Source organism: Oncorhynchus keta, chromosome 35, assembly GCF_023373465.1.
Source record: "Oncorhynchus keta strain PuntledgeMale-10-30-2019 chromosome 35, Oket_V2, whole genome shotgun sequence".
NCBI lineage: Eukaryota > Metazoa > Chordata > Actinopteri > Salmoniformes > Salmonidae > Oncorhynchus > Oncorhynchus keta.
In genome coordinates this window covers 76,215,162-76,230,387 of record NC_068455.1, presented here as the reverse complement: position 1 = coordinate 76,230,387, position 15,226 = coordinate 76,215,162, and the positions used below count along the sequence as shown (strand labels likewise).

The 15,226-nt window shown below is 53.0% G+C and overlaps 1 protein-coding gene and 1 long non-coding RNA gene across 3 annotated transcripts in view; one reads left to right on the top strand and one right to left on the bottom strand.

The window, feature by feature from the left end:
- The window catches only part of LOC127915531 (exocyst complex component 6B-like), a 116,900-nt gene extending 104,265 nt beyond the window's left edge, over nucleotides 1-12,635 (top strand). The window contains exons 11-16 of the mRNA XM_052495705.1: nucleotides 951-1,071; nucleotides 3,857-3,928; nucleotides 4,054-4,151; nucleotides 5,939-6,044; nucleotides 8,198-8,743; nucleotides 12,612-12,635. Coding sequence (XP_052351665.1) covers nucleotides 951-1,071; nucleotides 3,857-3,928; nucleotides 4,054-4,151; nucleotides 5,939-6,044; nucleotides 8,198-8,743; nucleotides 12,612-12,635 — 967 coding nt within the window. The remainder of the gene's footprint in view (nucleotides 1-950; nucleotides 1,072-3,856; nucleotides 3,929-4,053; nucleotides 4,152-5,938; nucleotides 6,045-8,197; nucleotides 8,744-12,611) is intronic.
- On the bottom strand, nucleotides 6,741-7,731 carry LOC127916251 (uncharacterized). 2 transcript variants are annotated; one of them, XR_008094164.1, is made up of 3 exons: nucleotides 7,524-7,731; nucleotides 7,183-7,461; nucleotides 6,741-6,877 (listed from the first exon to the last, which is right to left on the bottom strand). It is a non-coding gene; the product is annotated as an uncharacterized LOC127916251 (long non-coding RNA). The 2 variants fall into 2 exon arrangements; XR_008094165.1 differs by lacking the exon at nucleotides 7,524-7,731 and adding an exon at nucleotides 7,031-7,092 and having other exon boundaries at nucleotides 7,183-7,483.
- Nucleotides 12,636-15,226: the final 2,591 nt, after the last annotated feature.

Genomic DNA, 15,226 nt, shown 5'->3' with positions numbered 1-15,226 from the left:
TCTCTCTGTCTCTCTCTGTCTCTCTCTGTCTCTCTCTGTGTCTCTCTCTCTGTCTCTCTCTGTGTCTCTCTCTGTCTCTCTGTCTCTCTCTGTGTCTCTGTCTCTCTCTGTCTCTGTCTCTCTCTGTGTCTCTCTCTGTCTCTCTGTGTCTGTCTCTCTCTGTCTCTCTGTCTGTCTCTCTGTGTCTCTCTCTGTCTCTCTCTCTGTCTCTCTCTCTCTCTCTCTCTCTCTCTCTGTCTCTCTCTCTCTCTCTCTCTCTCTCTCTCTCTCTCTCTCTGTCTCTCTCTCTCTGTCTCTCTCTCTCTGTCTCTCTCTCTCTGTCTCTCTCTGTCTCTCTCTGTCTCTCTCTGTCTCTCTCTGTCTCTCTCTGTCTCTCTCTGTCTCTCTCTGTCTCTCTCTCTCAATTCAATTCAATTCTCTCTCTCTGTCTCTCTCTGTCTCTCTCTGTCTCTCTCTCTCTGTCTCTCTGTCTCTCTCTGTCTCTCTCTGTCTCTCTCTGTCTCTCTCTGTGTCTCTCTGTCTCTCTCTGTCTCTCTCTGTGTCTCTCTCTGTGTCTCTGTGTCTCTCTGTGTCTCTGTCTCTCTCTGTCTCTGTCTCTCTCTGTCTCTCTGTGTCTCTCTCTCTCTGTCTCTCTCTGTCTCTCTCTGTGTCTCTCTCTGTCTCTCTCTCTGTCTCTCTCTCTGTCTCTCTCTGTCTCTCTCTCTGTCTCTCTGTGTCTCTCTCTCTCTGTCTCTCTCTGTCTCTCTGTGTCTCTCTCTGTCTCTCTCTCTGTCTCTCTCTGTCTCTCTCTCTCTCTCTCTGTCTCTCTCTCTCTATGTCTCTCTCTGTCTCTCTCTGTGTCTCTGTCTCTCTCTGTCTCTCTCTGTCTCTCTGTGTCTCTCTCTCTCTGTCTCTCTCTGTCTCTGTCTCTCTCTGTCTCTGTGTCTCTCTGTCTCCCGCCGTCCCTCCAGGTTCTTCGTGGTAGAGGACCATATTCTCCACACTACCCAGGGCTTGGTGAACAGGGCCTATGTAGAAGAGCTGTGGGAGCTAGCTCTGTCCAAGACCATCGCTGCCCTGCGCACACACTCAGTAAGACACACACACACACTGTAAGGTATCAGTGTGCACACTCAGTAAGACACACACACACACTGTAAGGTATCAGAGTGTGCACACTCAGTAAGACACACACACACACACTGAGGTATCAGAGTGTGTACACTCTGTAAGACTCCCTAAGCAGGACCCCCTCCCTCGGTCAGACTCCCTCCCTCGGTCAGACTCCCTCCCTCGGTCAGACTCCCTCCCTCGGTCAGACTCCCCTCCCTCGGTCAGACTCCCCTCCCTCGGTAAGACCCCCCTCCCTCGGTAAGACCCCCCTCCCTCGGTAAGACCCCCTCCCTCGGTCAGACTCCCCCCTCCCTCGGTCAGACCCCCTCCCTCGGTCAGACTCCCTCCCCCTCGGTCAGACTCCCTCCTCCCTCGGTCAGACTCCCTCCCTCCTCGGTCAGACTCCCTCCCTCCCTCGGTCAGACTCCCTCCCTCCCTCGGTCAGACTCCCTCCCTCCCTCGGTCAGACTCCCTCCCTCCCTCGGTAAGACTCCCTCCCTCCCTCGGTAAGACTCCCTCCCTCCTCGGTAAGACTCCTCCCTCCTCGGTAAGACTCCTCCCTCCCTCGGTAAGACTCCTCCCTCCTCGGTCAGACTCCCCTCCTCCTCGGTCAGACTCCTCCCTCCCTCCTCCTCGGTCAGACTCCCTCCCTCCCTCGGTCAGACTCCTCCCTCCTCGGTCAGACTCCCTCCTCCCTCCTCGGTCAGACTCCCTCCCTCCCTCGGTCAGACTCCCTCCCTCCTCGGTAAGACTCCCCTCTCCCCTCGGTAAGACTCCCTCCCTCCCTCGGTCAGACTCCTCCCTCCCTCCCTCGGTCAGACTCCCTCCCTCCCTCCCTCGGTCAGACTCCCTCCCTCCCTCCCTCGGTCAGACTCCCTCCCTCCCTCCCTCGGTCAGACTCCTCCTCCTCCCTCGGTCAGACTCCCTCCCTCCCTCCCTCGGTCAGACTCCTCCTCCCTCCCTCCTCGGTCAGACTCCCTCCCTCCCCTCGGTCAGACTCCCTCCCTCCCTCCCTCCTCGGTCAGACTCCTCCCTCCCTCCCTCCCCTCGGTCAGACTCCCTCCCTCCCCCCTCCCTCCCCTCGGTCAGACTCCCTCCCCCTCCCTCGGTCCCTCCCTCCCCTCGGTCAGACTCCCTCCCTCCCTCCCTCCTCGGTCAGACTCCCTCCCTCCCTCCCTCCCTCGGTCAGACTCCTCCCTCCCTCCCTCCCTCGGTCAGACTCCCTCCCTCCCTCCCTCCCTCGGTCAGACTCCCCCTCCCTCCCTCCCTCGGTCAGACTCCCTCCCTCCCTCCCTCCCTCTGTCAGACTCCCTCCCTCCCTCCCTCCCTCAGACTCCCTCCCTCCCTCCCTCCCTCGGTCTCCCTCCCTCCCTCCCCCCTCGGTCAGACTCCCTCCCTCCCTCCCTCCCTCGGTCAGACTCCCTCCCTCCCTCCCTCCCTCGGTCAGACTCCCTCCCCTCCCTCCCTCGGTCAGACTCCCTCCTCCCCCCTCGGTCAGACTCCCTCCCTCGGTCAGACTCCCTCCCTCGGTCAGACTCCTCCCTCCTCGGTCAGACTCCCCTCCCTCCCTCCCTCGGTCAGACTCCCTCCCTCCCTCCCTCGGTCAGACTCCCTCCCTCCCTCCCTCGGTCAGACTCCCTCCCCTCGGTCAGACTCCTCCCTCCCTCCCTCGGTCAGACTCCCTCCCTCCCCCCTCGGTCAGACTCCCTCCCTCCCTCGGTCAGACTCCCTCCCTCCCTCGGTCAGACTCCCTCCCTCCCTCGGTAAGACTCCCTCCCTCCCTCGGTAAGACTCCCTCCCTCCCTCGGTAAGACTCCCTCCCTCCCTCGGTAAGACTCCCTCCCTCCCTCGGTAAGACTCCCTCCCTCCCTCGGTAAGACTCCCTCCCTCCCTCGGTAAGACTCCCTCCCTCCCTCGGTCAGACTCCCTCCTCCCTCCCTCCCTCGGTCAGACTCCCCTCCCTCCCTCGGTCAGACTCCTCCCTCCCTCCCTCCCTCGGTCAGACTCCCTCCCTCCCTCGGTCAGACTCCCTCCCTCCCTCCTCCTCAGACTCCTCCTCCTCGGTAAGACCTCCCTCCTCCTCGGTCAGACTCCCTCCCTCCTCGGTCAGACTCCCTCCCTCGGTCAGACTCCCTCCCTCCCCTCGGTAAGACTCCTCCCTCCCTCGGTAAGACTCTCCTCCCTCCCTCGGTAAGACTCCTCCCTCCCTCCCCCTCGGTAAGACTCCCTCCCTCCCTCGGTAAGACTCCTCCCTCCCCTCGGTAAGACTCCTCCCTCCCTCCTCGGTAAGACTCCCTCCCTCCTCCTCGGTAAGACTCCCTCCCTCCCTCCCTCGGTAAGACTCCCTCCCTCCCTCCTCGGTCAGACTCCCTCCTCCCTCCTCGGTAAGACTCCCTCCCTCCCTCCCTCGGTAAGACTCCCTCCCTCCCTCCCTCGGTAAGACTCCCTCCTCTCCCTCCCTCGGTAAGACCTCTCCCTCCCTCGGTAAGACCTCTCCCTCCCTCGGTAAGACCTCTCCCTCCCTCGGTAAGACCTCTCTCTCCCTCGGTAAGACCCCTCTCCCTCGGTCAGACCCCCACTCGGTAAGACCCCCCCCCCCTCCCTCACTAAAGCCTAGTTTACACCCTACATTCATACACATGGAAGAACTACAAGTAGCCACATAGTGTAGCAAAACACAGTTCACATCTCCACGGACCGCCATCTTGCATAGCTACTTGAGTTAGGTGTAACCCCCCCTCATCTCTACCCCCGCCCCACCCAGTCGTACTGCACTGACCCGGATCTGGTGTTGGATCTGAAGAATCTCATTGTGCTGCTGGCAGACACACTGCAGGTTAGTGTGTTGGATACTGTGTGTTTTAATATCATGTTGTATCTCTGTGCCAAGAGGTTAGACCATGAATCTCACTTCCTTCTCGTCTCCTCCTTCCTTTCCTACCTGTCATCCCTCGTTCTAAGGGCTTTGGGTTCCCAGTGTCTCAGCTGTTTGATATGATGTTTGAGATGAGAGAGCAGTATGGAGAGATATTACTGAAGAAGTGGAACCTCGCATTCAGGTAATACACACACACACACCTTCTCTCTCTGTCACACACACACACACACACACACACACACACACACACACACACACACACACACACACACACACACACGCCTTTCTTTCTCTGTCACACACCTTCACACACACCTACACACACACACTCTCTCTCACACACACACACACTCCCACACACACGCATTTTTTTTCACACACACACACCTTCACACACCTTCACACACCTTCACACCACCTTCACACACCTTCACACACACACACACACACTCACACACACACACACCTTCACACACACACACCTTCACACACACCTTCACACACACACACACCTTCACACACACACTCACACCTTCACACACACACACACCTTCACACACACACACACCTTCACACACACACACACACACACACACACACACACACACCTCCTTCCACTTCCACTCTGTGTCACTGAAGACTTCTTCCTCTTTCCTTCCTGTTTCGCCTGATGTGTGTGTGTTAGTCGTCGGCTGTGTGTGTGTGTGTTAGTCGTCGGCTGTGTGTGTGTGTGTCTGTCGGTGTGGCTGTGTGTTTGTGTTGTCGTCGGCTGTGTGTGTGTGGTCGTCGGCTGTGTGTGTGTGTGTCGGTGTGTGTGTGTGTGTGTGTGTGTTGTGTCGTCGGCTGTGTGTGTGTGTGTGTGGTCGCCGGCTGTGTGTGTGTGTTGTGTGTGGCTGTGCTGTGTGTGTGTCGTCGGCTGTGTGTGTGTGTGTGTGTGTGTGTGTGGTCGTCGGCTGTGTGTGTGTGTGTTAGTCAGTCGGCTGTGTGTGTGTGTGTTAGTCGTCGGCTGTGTGTGTGTGTATGTGTCGTCGGCTGTGTGTGTGTGTTAGTCGGCTGTGTGTGTGTATGTGTCGTCGGCTGTGTGTGTGTGTGTGTCGTCGGCTGTGTGTGTGTGTGTTAGTCGTCGGCTGTGTGTGTGTGTGTTAGTCGTCGGCTGTGTGTGTGTGTGTTGTCGTCGGCTGTGTGTGTGTGTGTGTCGTCGGCTGTGTGTGTGTGTGTTAGTCGTCGGCTGTGTGTGTGTGTGTTAGTCGTCGGCTGTGTGTGTGTGTGTTAGTCGTCGGCTGTGTGTGTGGTCGTCGTCGGCCAGAGGGCGTTGGTGTGTGGTTTGGTTGTGGGAATGTTATGATGGAGATGTTTTACGACAGGAGAGGGAAGGACCAGCTTCCTCTGCTACAGAGTTGCCACGAGAGGTGATAATGTCCCTGGCAAGACAGATGTGGGGTGTGTGTTAGTCGTACTGTGTGTGATGACCCCCCTGGGTAGCTGAACCATTGTTACTGTGGTTCATTTCTTACTAAAGGCCAGAAGGACATTCAATACACTGTAAAACAACACAGAACCCCCCCCACAGACACACACACACACACACCACAGAAATGTCACTTCTATTGTGGAATAACACACAACTAGGGTTCAAAGCCTCTCTCTCTGGAACACTGTTCGGAATGTGGGAACCTTGGAGCCCTCAGCATTCTGGGAAGCCTCCAGAGGGGAACAGGAAGCCCAGCAGTAGAACCACCCCAGCCAGCAGTGTGTCTAACCCCAGTGGCCTCAGTTCCCAGTACTGATCCCTGTGAAAGCTGGCACGCGCCTTGAGTTCAGAAAGGCCACGGAATCTCACTGAACCCAGAATGAGCTTAGATGGAGAAATGTCGGGATGATGATGATGATGATGATGATGATGATGAGGAGGAGGAGGAGGAGAAAGATGAATAGTGTGCTAACCGGTCTTTTCATCCCTGTCTCCAGGCAGGTGTTGGACCAGGATAACTTTAGTCCCATCCCCGTGGCAACAGAGGAGGAATACAGACAGTTCACTTCCCAGTTCCCCTTCCAAGATCCGGAACTGGACAAGGTACTGCCGAGGGGGTTAGTGTGTAAAAGGGGTGGGCTTTAAATAAATATATAGGTCCATTATAATAAATATATAGGTCCATTATAATAAATATATAGGTCCATTATAATAAATATATAGGTCCATTATAATAAATATATAGGTCCATTATAATAAATATATAGGTCCATTATAATAAATATATAGGTCCATTATAATAAATATATAGGTCCATTATAATAAATATATAGGTCCATTATAATAAATATATAGGTCCATTATAATAAATAAATAAATGTATAGGTCCATTATAATAAATAAATAAATGTACAGGTCCATTATAATAAATAAATAAATATATAGGTCCATTATAATAAATATATAGGTCCATTATAATAAATAAATAAATATATAGGTCCTTTATAATAAATAAATAAATATATAGGTCCATTATAATAAATAAATACATGTATAGTTACTGTAGCTCTGCAGTTCTCGGCTGTTAGTGGTTTCTTAACCTTTTTTTATTTTACAATAATACATATATATATATATATATATATATATATATATAATTCAATGCATTCCCTTTTTTAGTTACTCATTACGGTCTTTATTTTATCTAACAAATGTAACATAAAAAAATTAAGACAAATACAAAGTTTAATTTAACTTTAACATCAAACCTCGTAAACAATAAATTGAGACCCGTCGTTATTAAAACCAGGCGTTTTTTATTTGCTGAGATGTGATGCCGTTACCTGGCTATTAAAAGGGATGTGATGCCGTTACCTGGCTATTAAAAGGGATGTGATGCCGTTACCTGGCTATTAAAAGGGATGTGATGCCGTTACCTGGCTATTAAAAGGGATGTGATGCCGTGACCTGGCTATTAAAAGGGATGTGATGCCGTGACCTGGCTATTAAAAGGGATGTGATGCCGTGACCTGGCTATTAAAAGGATGTGATGCCGTGACCTGGCTATTAAAAGGATGTGATGCCGTTACCTGGCTATTAAAAGGGATGTGATGCCGTTACCTGGCTATTAAAAGGGATGCGATGCCGTTACCTGGCTATTAAAAGGATGCGATGCCGTTACCTGGCTATTAAAAGGATGTGATGCCGTTACCTGGCTATTAAAGGGATGTGATGCCGTTACCTGGCTATTAAAAGGGATGTGATGCCGTTACCTGGCTATTAAAAGGGATGTGATGCCGTTACCTGGCTATTAAAAGGGATGTGATGCCGTTACCTGGCTATTAAAAGGGATGTGATGCCGTTACCTGGCTATTAAAAGGGATGTGATGCCGTTACCTGGCTATTAAAAGGGATGTGATGCCGTTACCTGGCTATTAAAAGGGATGTGATGCCGTTACCTGGCTATTAAAAGGGATGTGATGCCGTTACCTGGCTATTAAAAGGGATGTGATGCCGTTACCTGGCTATTAAAAGGGATGTGATGCCGTGACCTGGCTATTAAAAGGGATGTGATGCCGTGACCTGGCTATTAAAAGGGATGTGATGCCGTTACCTGGCTATTAAAAGGGACAGGCTTCTATTTGAGACGTTTTACAGTAGTCTTGCCATGTAATCAAACCCTGAATAATGAGTGAATTAGTTGATTGAATTGTATTAAGTCTGGGCTGGAACCAAAGCCTGCACACCCTGTAAACTCTCTAGGACATTTGGACTTTTAATTGAGCTTGTCTGTAACCCCTTGGCCTCTTCCTCTCTCCTTCCTCTCTCCTCCCTCTCTCCTCTCTCCTTCCTCCTTCCTCTGCTCCTCCCTCTCTCCTCTGCTCCTCCCTCTCTCCTCTGCTCCTCCCTCTCTCCTCTGCTCCTCCCTCTCTCCTCTGCTCCTCCCTCTCTCCTCTGCTCCTCCCTCTCTCCTCTGCTCCTCCCTTTCTCATCTGCTCCTCCCTCTCTCATCTCCTCCTCCCTCTCTCATCTCCTCCTCCCTCTCTCTCATCTCCTCCTCTCTCATCTCCTCCTCTCTCATCTCCTCCTCTCCTCCTCTCTCATCTCCTCCTCTCTCCTCTCCTCCTCCCTCTCTCCTCTCCTCCTCCCTCTCTCATCTCCTCCTCCCTCTCTCATCTCCTCCTCCCTCTCTCATCTCCTCCTCCCTCTCTCATCTCCTCCTCCCTCTCTCATCTCCTCCTCCCTCTCCTCTGTAGCTTCCGTTCCCTAAAAAGCTTCCGTTCTCTGAGTTTGTTCCTCAAGTCTACTCTCAGCTCAAAGAGTTCGTCTACGCCTGCCTCAAGTATTATGAAGACCTTCACCTCAGGTACGCACACCCGCACCGCACACCCGCACCGCACACCCGCACCGCACACCCGCACCGCACACCCGCACCGCACACCCGCACACCGGCACACCCGCACACCGGCACACACGCACACCCACACACCGGCACACCCACACACCGGCACACACACACACCGGCACACCCACACGGCACACCCACACCGGCACACCCACACCGGCACACCCACACCGGCACACCCACACCGGCACACTCACACCAGCACACCCACACCAGCACACCGGCACACCCACACACCGGCACACCCACACACCACACACCGGCACACCCACACACCGGCACACCCACACACCGGCACACCCACACACCACACACCGGCACACACACCACACCCACACATCCGCACATCCACACACGCACACCGGCACACGCACACGTGTGCCGGTGTGTGGGTGTGGTGTGGTGTGGGTGTGCTGGTGTGTGGTGTGCCGGTGTTTATATATATATGTATATGTATGTATGTATGTATGTATGTATATGTGTATGTATATGTATGTATGTATGTATGTATATGTGTATGTATATGTGTATGTGTATGTATGTATGTATATGTATATATATATATATGTGTATATAAACTCAGCAAAAAAAGAAACGTCCCTTTTTCAGGACCCTGTCTTTCAAAGATAATTGGTAAAAATCCAAATAACTTCACAGGTCTTCATTGTAAAGGGTTTAAACACTGTTTCCCATGCTTGTTCAATGAACCATAAACAATTAATGAACATGCACCTGTGGAACGTCGTTAAGACACTAACAGCTTACAGACTGTAGGAAATTAAGGTTACAGTTATGAAAACTTAGGACACTAAAGAGGCCTTTCTAAAAACTCCAAAAAGGAAGATGCCCAGGGTCCCTGCTCATCCTGACATGACCCTCTAGCATGACCACCAGCCATACTGCTCGTTCTGTGCGTGATTTCCTGCAAGACAGGAATGTCAGTGTTCTGCCATGGCCAGCGAAGAGCCCGTATCTCAATCCCATTGAGCAAGTCTGGGACCTGTTGGATCAGAGGGTGAGGGCTAGGGCCATTCCCCCCCAGAAATGTCCGGGAACTTGCAGGTGCCTTGGTGGAAGAGTGGGGTAACATCTCACAGCAAGAACTGGCAAATATAGTGCAGTCAATGAGGAGGAGATGCACTGCAGTACTTAATGCAGCTGGTGGCCACACCAGATACTGACTATTACTTTTGATTTTGACCCCCCCCCTTTGTTCAGGGACACATTATTCCATTTCTGTTAGTCACATGTCTGTGGAACTTGTTCAGTTTATGTCTCAGTTGTTGAATCTTATGTTCATACAAATATTTACACATGTTAAGTTTGCTAAAAATAAACGCAGTTGACAGTGAGAGGACGTTTCTTTTTATGCTGAGTTTAGATAGCACCTTCCAAGAGACTCTTCTCCATCTTCTCTTCACTGTTGATATTGAGACTGGTGTTTTTGCGGGTACTATTTAATGAAGCTGCCAGTTGAGGACTTGTGAGGCATCTGTTTATCAAAATAGACACTAATGTACTTGTCCTCTTGCTCAGTTGTGCACCGGGGCCTCCCACTCCTCTTTCTATTCTGGTTAGGGCCAGTTTGTGCTGTTCTGTGAAGGGAGTTTGCTAACACAACGTGCCATTGGAACACAGGAGTGATGGTTGCTGATAATGGGCCTCTGTACGCCTATGTAGATATTCCATTAAACATCCAGCTACAATAGTAATTTACGTTAACAATGTCTACACTGTATTTCTGATCAATTTGATGTTATTTTAATGGACCAAAAAATGTGCTCATCTTTCAAAAAACAAGGACATTTCTAAGTGACCACCCCTCTACTCCATCACCCCCTCTCTACTCCATCACCCCCTCTCTACTCCATCACACCCTCTCTACTCCATCACACCCTCTCTACTCCATCACCCCCTCACTCCATCACACCCTCTCTACTCCATCACCCCTCTCTACTCCATCACACCCTCTCCTACCCTCCATCACACCCTCTCCACTCCACCAACCCCCTACTCCATCACCCCCTCTCTACTCCACCCCCTCTCCCTCCACCCTCTCCACTCCACCCCTCTCCATCCACCCCCTCTCTCCTCCACCCCCTCTCCACCCCCCCTCTCCACCCCTCTCTACTCCACCACCCCTTCTACTCCACCACCCCTCTCTACTCTCCACCACCCCCTCTCTACTCCACCACCCCCTCTCTGCTCCACCACCCCCTCTCCACCCCTCTCCCTCCATCCCCCCTCTCCCTCCATCACCCCTCTCTCTCCATCCCCCTCTCCATCCCCCCTCTCCCCCCTCTCCACCCCCTCTCCACCCCCTCCACTCCACCCCCTCTCCTCCACCCCTCTCCTCTCCACCTCTCTCCCCCTCTCCACCCCCCTCTCCACCCCCTCTCCTCCACCACCCCCTCTCCACCCCCCTCACCATTCCCCCCTCCTCCACCACCCCCTCTCCATTCCCCCCTCCACTCCACCCCCTCTCCATTCCCCCTCCCACCACCCCCTCTCACTCCACCACCCCTCTCTACTCCACCACCCCCTCTCCACTCCACCACCCCCTCTCCACTCCACGACCCTCTCCTCCACCACCCCCTCTCTACTCCACCACCTCTCTACTCCACCACCTTCTCGACGACCCCTCTCTACTCCACCACCCCTCTCTACTCCACCACCCCTCTCAACTCCACCACCCCTCTCAGCTCCACCACCCCTCTCCACTCCACCCCCTCTCCACTCCACCACCCCCTCTCCCTCCACCAACCCCCCTCTCCCTCCATGACCCCTCGATTCCACCACCCCCTCTCCACTCCACCACCCCCTCTCCACTAACCCCTCCCATCACCAACCCTCTCCACTCGACGACCCCTCTCTACTCCACGACCCCTCTCTACTCACCACCCCTCTCTGCTCCACCACCCCCTCTCTACTCCACCACCCTCTCTCTACTCCACCACCCCCTCTCGACTCCACCACCCTCTCACTCCACTTCCACCACCTCTCTCTATCCCCCCCTCTCCATCCACCACCCCTCTCCACTCCACCACCCCTCTCTCTCCACGACTCTCTCCACTCCACCACCCCTCTCCACTCCACCACCCCTCTCGACCACCCTCTCCCTCCACCAACCCCTCTCTCCTCCTCCAACCCTCTCTCCACTCCACCACCCCTCTCTCTCCACCACCCCCTCTCTCCTCCACCACCCCCTCTCTCTCCACACCCCCTCTCCTCCACCACCCCTCCTACTTCCACCACCCCCTCTCCACTCCACCACCCTCTCTGCTCCTCCACCCCTCTCCACTCCACTCCACCCCCTTCTCTCCTCCACCACCCCCTCTCCTCCACCACCCCTCTCTACTCCACCACCTCTCTACTCCACCACCCCCTCTCCACTCCTCCACCCCCTCTCCACTCCACCACCCCCTCTCCACGACCACCCCTCTCTCTCCACCACCCCCCTCTACTCCACCACCCCCTCTCTACTCCCCACCCCCCTCTCCACTCCACCACCCCTCTCCACTCCACCACCCCCTCTCCACTCCACCAACCCCTCTCCACTCCACCAACCCCTCTCCACTCCACCAACCCCTCTCTCCACCACCCCTCTCGACTCCACCACCCCCTCTCCACGACACCACCCCCTCGACTCCACCACCCCTCTCTCTCCACCACCCCCTCTCCTTCTACCACCCCCCTCCCACCCCCCCCCTCCACCACCCCCTCTCTCCACCCCCTCCTCCACTCCACCCCCCTCTCCCCCACTCCACCACCCCCTCTCCTCCACCACCCCTCTCCACTCCACCACCCCCTCTCTACTCCACCACCCCCTCTCTACTCCACCACCCTCTCCTCCACCACCCACCCCTCTCTACTCCACCACCCCCTCTCTACTCCACCACCCCCTCTCTACTCCACCACCTGCCTCTCCACCACCCCCTCTCTCCACCCCCATCTCCACCCTCTCTCACCTCCACCACCCCCCTCTCTCCACCCCTCTCTCCACCCCCTCCACCCCCTCTCCACCCCCTCTCTCACTCCACCACCCCCTCTCTCCACCACCCCTCTCCATCCCCCTCTCCCTCCACCACCCCTCTCATCCCCCTCTCCACTCCACCATCCCCCCTCCCTCCACCACCCTCTCCACCCCCTCCTCTCCACCCCCTCTCCTCCACCACCCTCCTCTCTTACCCCTCTCCACTCCACCACCCCCTCTCCTCCACCACCCCCTCTTTGTCCACCCCTCTCTCTCCACCACCCCCTCTCAGCTCCACCATCTTATCCACCAGTGATCTATGCCACCACCCCCTCTTTCTCCACCACCCCCTCTCACTCCACCCCCCTCTCTACTCCACCACCCCTCTCTCTCCACCACCCCCTCTCTTCCACCACCCCTCTCTATCTCCACCCCCCTCTCCTCCACCCCCCTCTCCTCCACCCCCCTCTCTCTCCACCACCCCCTCTCTACTCCACCAACCCCGCACTACACTCCATCATCCCCCTCTACACTCCATCATCCCCCTCACTCCACCTCCCCTCTCTGTGACCTGATCAGGCCAAATTACCGGGTCGTTATGGTGATGAGAAGGATTCCATTTGTCTGGCTGTTCTGAAAGGTCAGCTAGATGATTATAGAGCGAGTGATTATGCCAGAATTGAGTTTAGTTCAGGGTCTGTGGTTCGGTCAAGCTACTATTTCTCTGGATTCCATTCCAACCCCTAGCTACAATATGATGTGGTTTTATTGACTGTGGGGGGGGGTGTGTGTGGCTACAATATGATGTGGTTTTATTGACTGTGGGGGTGTGGCTACCATATGTGGTTTTATTGACTGTGTGGGGGTTGGCTACAATATGTGGTTTTATTGACTATGGGGGTGTGGCTACCATATGTGGTTTTATTGACTGGGGGGGTGTGGCTACAATACGATGTGGTTTTATTGACTGGGGGTGTGGCTACAATGTGATGTGGTTTTATTGACTGTGTGGGGTGTGGCTACAATATGTGGTTTTAATGACTGTGGGGGGTGTGGCTACAATATGTGGTTTTAATGACTGTGGGGGGTGTGGCTACAATATGTGGTTTTATTGACTGTGGGGGGGTGTGGCTACAATATGATGTGGTTTTATTGACTGTGTGGGGTGTGGCTACAATATGTGGTTTTAGTGACTGTGTGTGGGGGGGGGGGTGTGGCTACAATATGTGGTTTTAATGACTGTGGGGGGGTGTGGCTACAATATGTGGTTTTAATGACTGTGGGGGGCTACAATACGATGTGGTTTTATTGACTGGGGGTGTGGCTACCATATGTGGTTTTATTGACTGAGGAGGTGTGGCTACAATATGTGGTTTTATTGACGGGGACGGGGGGTTTGGCTACAATATGTGGTTTTATTGACTGTGGGGGGTGTGGCTACAATATGTGGTTTTATTGACTGTGGGGGGTTGTGGCTACAATATGTGGTTTTATTGACTGTGGGGGGTGTGGCTACAATACGATGTGGTTTTATTGACTGTGGGGGGGTTGTGGCTACAATATGTGGTTTTATTGACTGTGGGGGTGTGGCTACAATATGTGGTTTTATTGACTGTGGGGGTTGTGGCGACAATATGATGTGGTTTTATTGACTGTGGGGGGTTGTGGCTACAATATGATGTGGTTTTATTGACTGTGGGGGGTGTGGCTACAATACGATGTGGTTTTTTGACTTGACTGTTTTATTGACTGTGTGGGGTGTGGCTACAATATGTGGTTTTATTGACTGTGGGGGGTTGTGGCGACAATATGTGGTTTTATTGACTGTGGGGGGGTTGTGGCTACAATATGATGTGGTTTCGTTGACGGTTTTTAAATATGCAGCGAATGGTGAAAAAGGTTGGAGAAGTAACTAAATCATCAGCTTTAAAAAAAAAAAAATGGAGTTACATTTATACTCTCTGACGGATAAAGATGCGGCATTCTGAACATCTCTTCAATTATCGAACGACACTAGAGAATGTTGACATCTTGCCAGAGAGTATATTTCTGTTTTTAACGTAGCATGCTCCCTCCAATGGAATTATTTATTGTATTGCACTGATTATACGGAATCTGATAGTGTGTGTGTGTGTGTGTGTGTGTGTGTGTGTGTGTGTGTGTGTGTGTGTGTGTGTGTAATCAGACAGGCTTACTGGCCATGAATGGACAGGAATAAATGAACAAAGATGTACAGCAGGAATTATTTTCTTCTCATCTCACTTTGTCTTCTGTTTTTTTTATTTTTTTTATCCTAATATTCCATCCTGATTTTCCAATGCTAAACTCCGTCTCGCTCCACCACACACACACACACACACACACACACACACACACACACACACACACACACACACACACACACACACACACACACACACACACACACACACGGAGAGAATATGTAATGAATGGATAATGGTATGATAATACACCATAGTTTTAACCCACAGGGTGAATCAGGGCTTGACACAGCTAATAAATATCACAGGATGTTTTCAACATGCGCTCTCTCTCTCTCTGTCTCTCTCTCTGTGTGTCTCTCTCTCTCTCTCTGTGTCTCTCTCTGTGTGTCTCTCTCTCTCTCTGTGTCTCTCTCCCTGTGTCTCTCTCTCTCTCTGTGCTCTCTCTCTCGTCTCTCTCTCTCTCTGTCTCTCTGTCTCTCTGTCTCTCTCTCTCTGTGTCTCTCTCTCTCTCTCTCTGTGTCTCTCTCTCTCTCTCTGTGTCTCTCTCTCTCTCTCTGTGTCTCTCTCTCTCTCTCTCTGGTGTCTTCTCTCTCTGTGTCTCTCTGTCTCTCTCTCTCTCTTCTCTCTCTCTCTCTGTGTCTCTCTCTCTCTCTCTAGCACATGTAACTGAACGAAGTATACT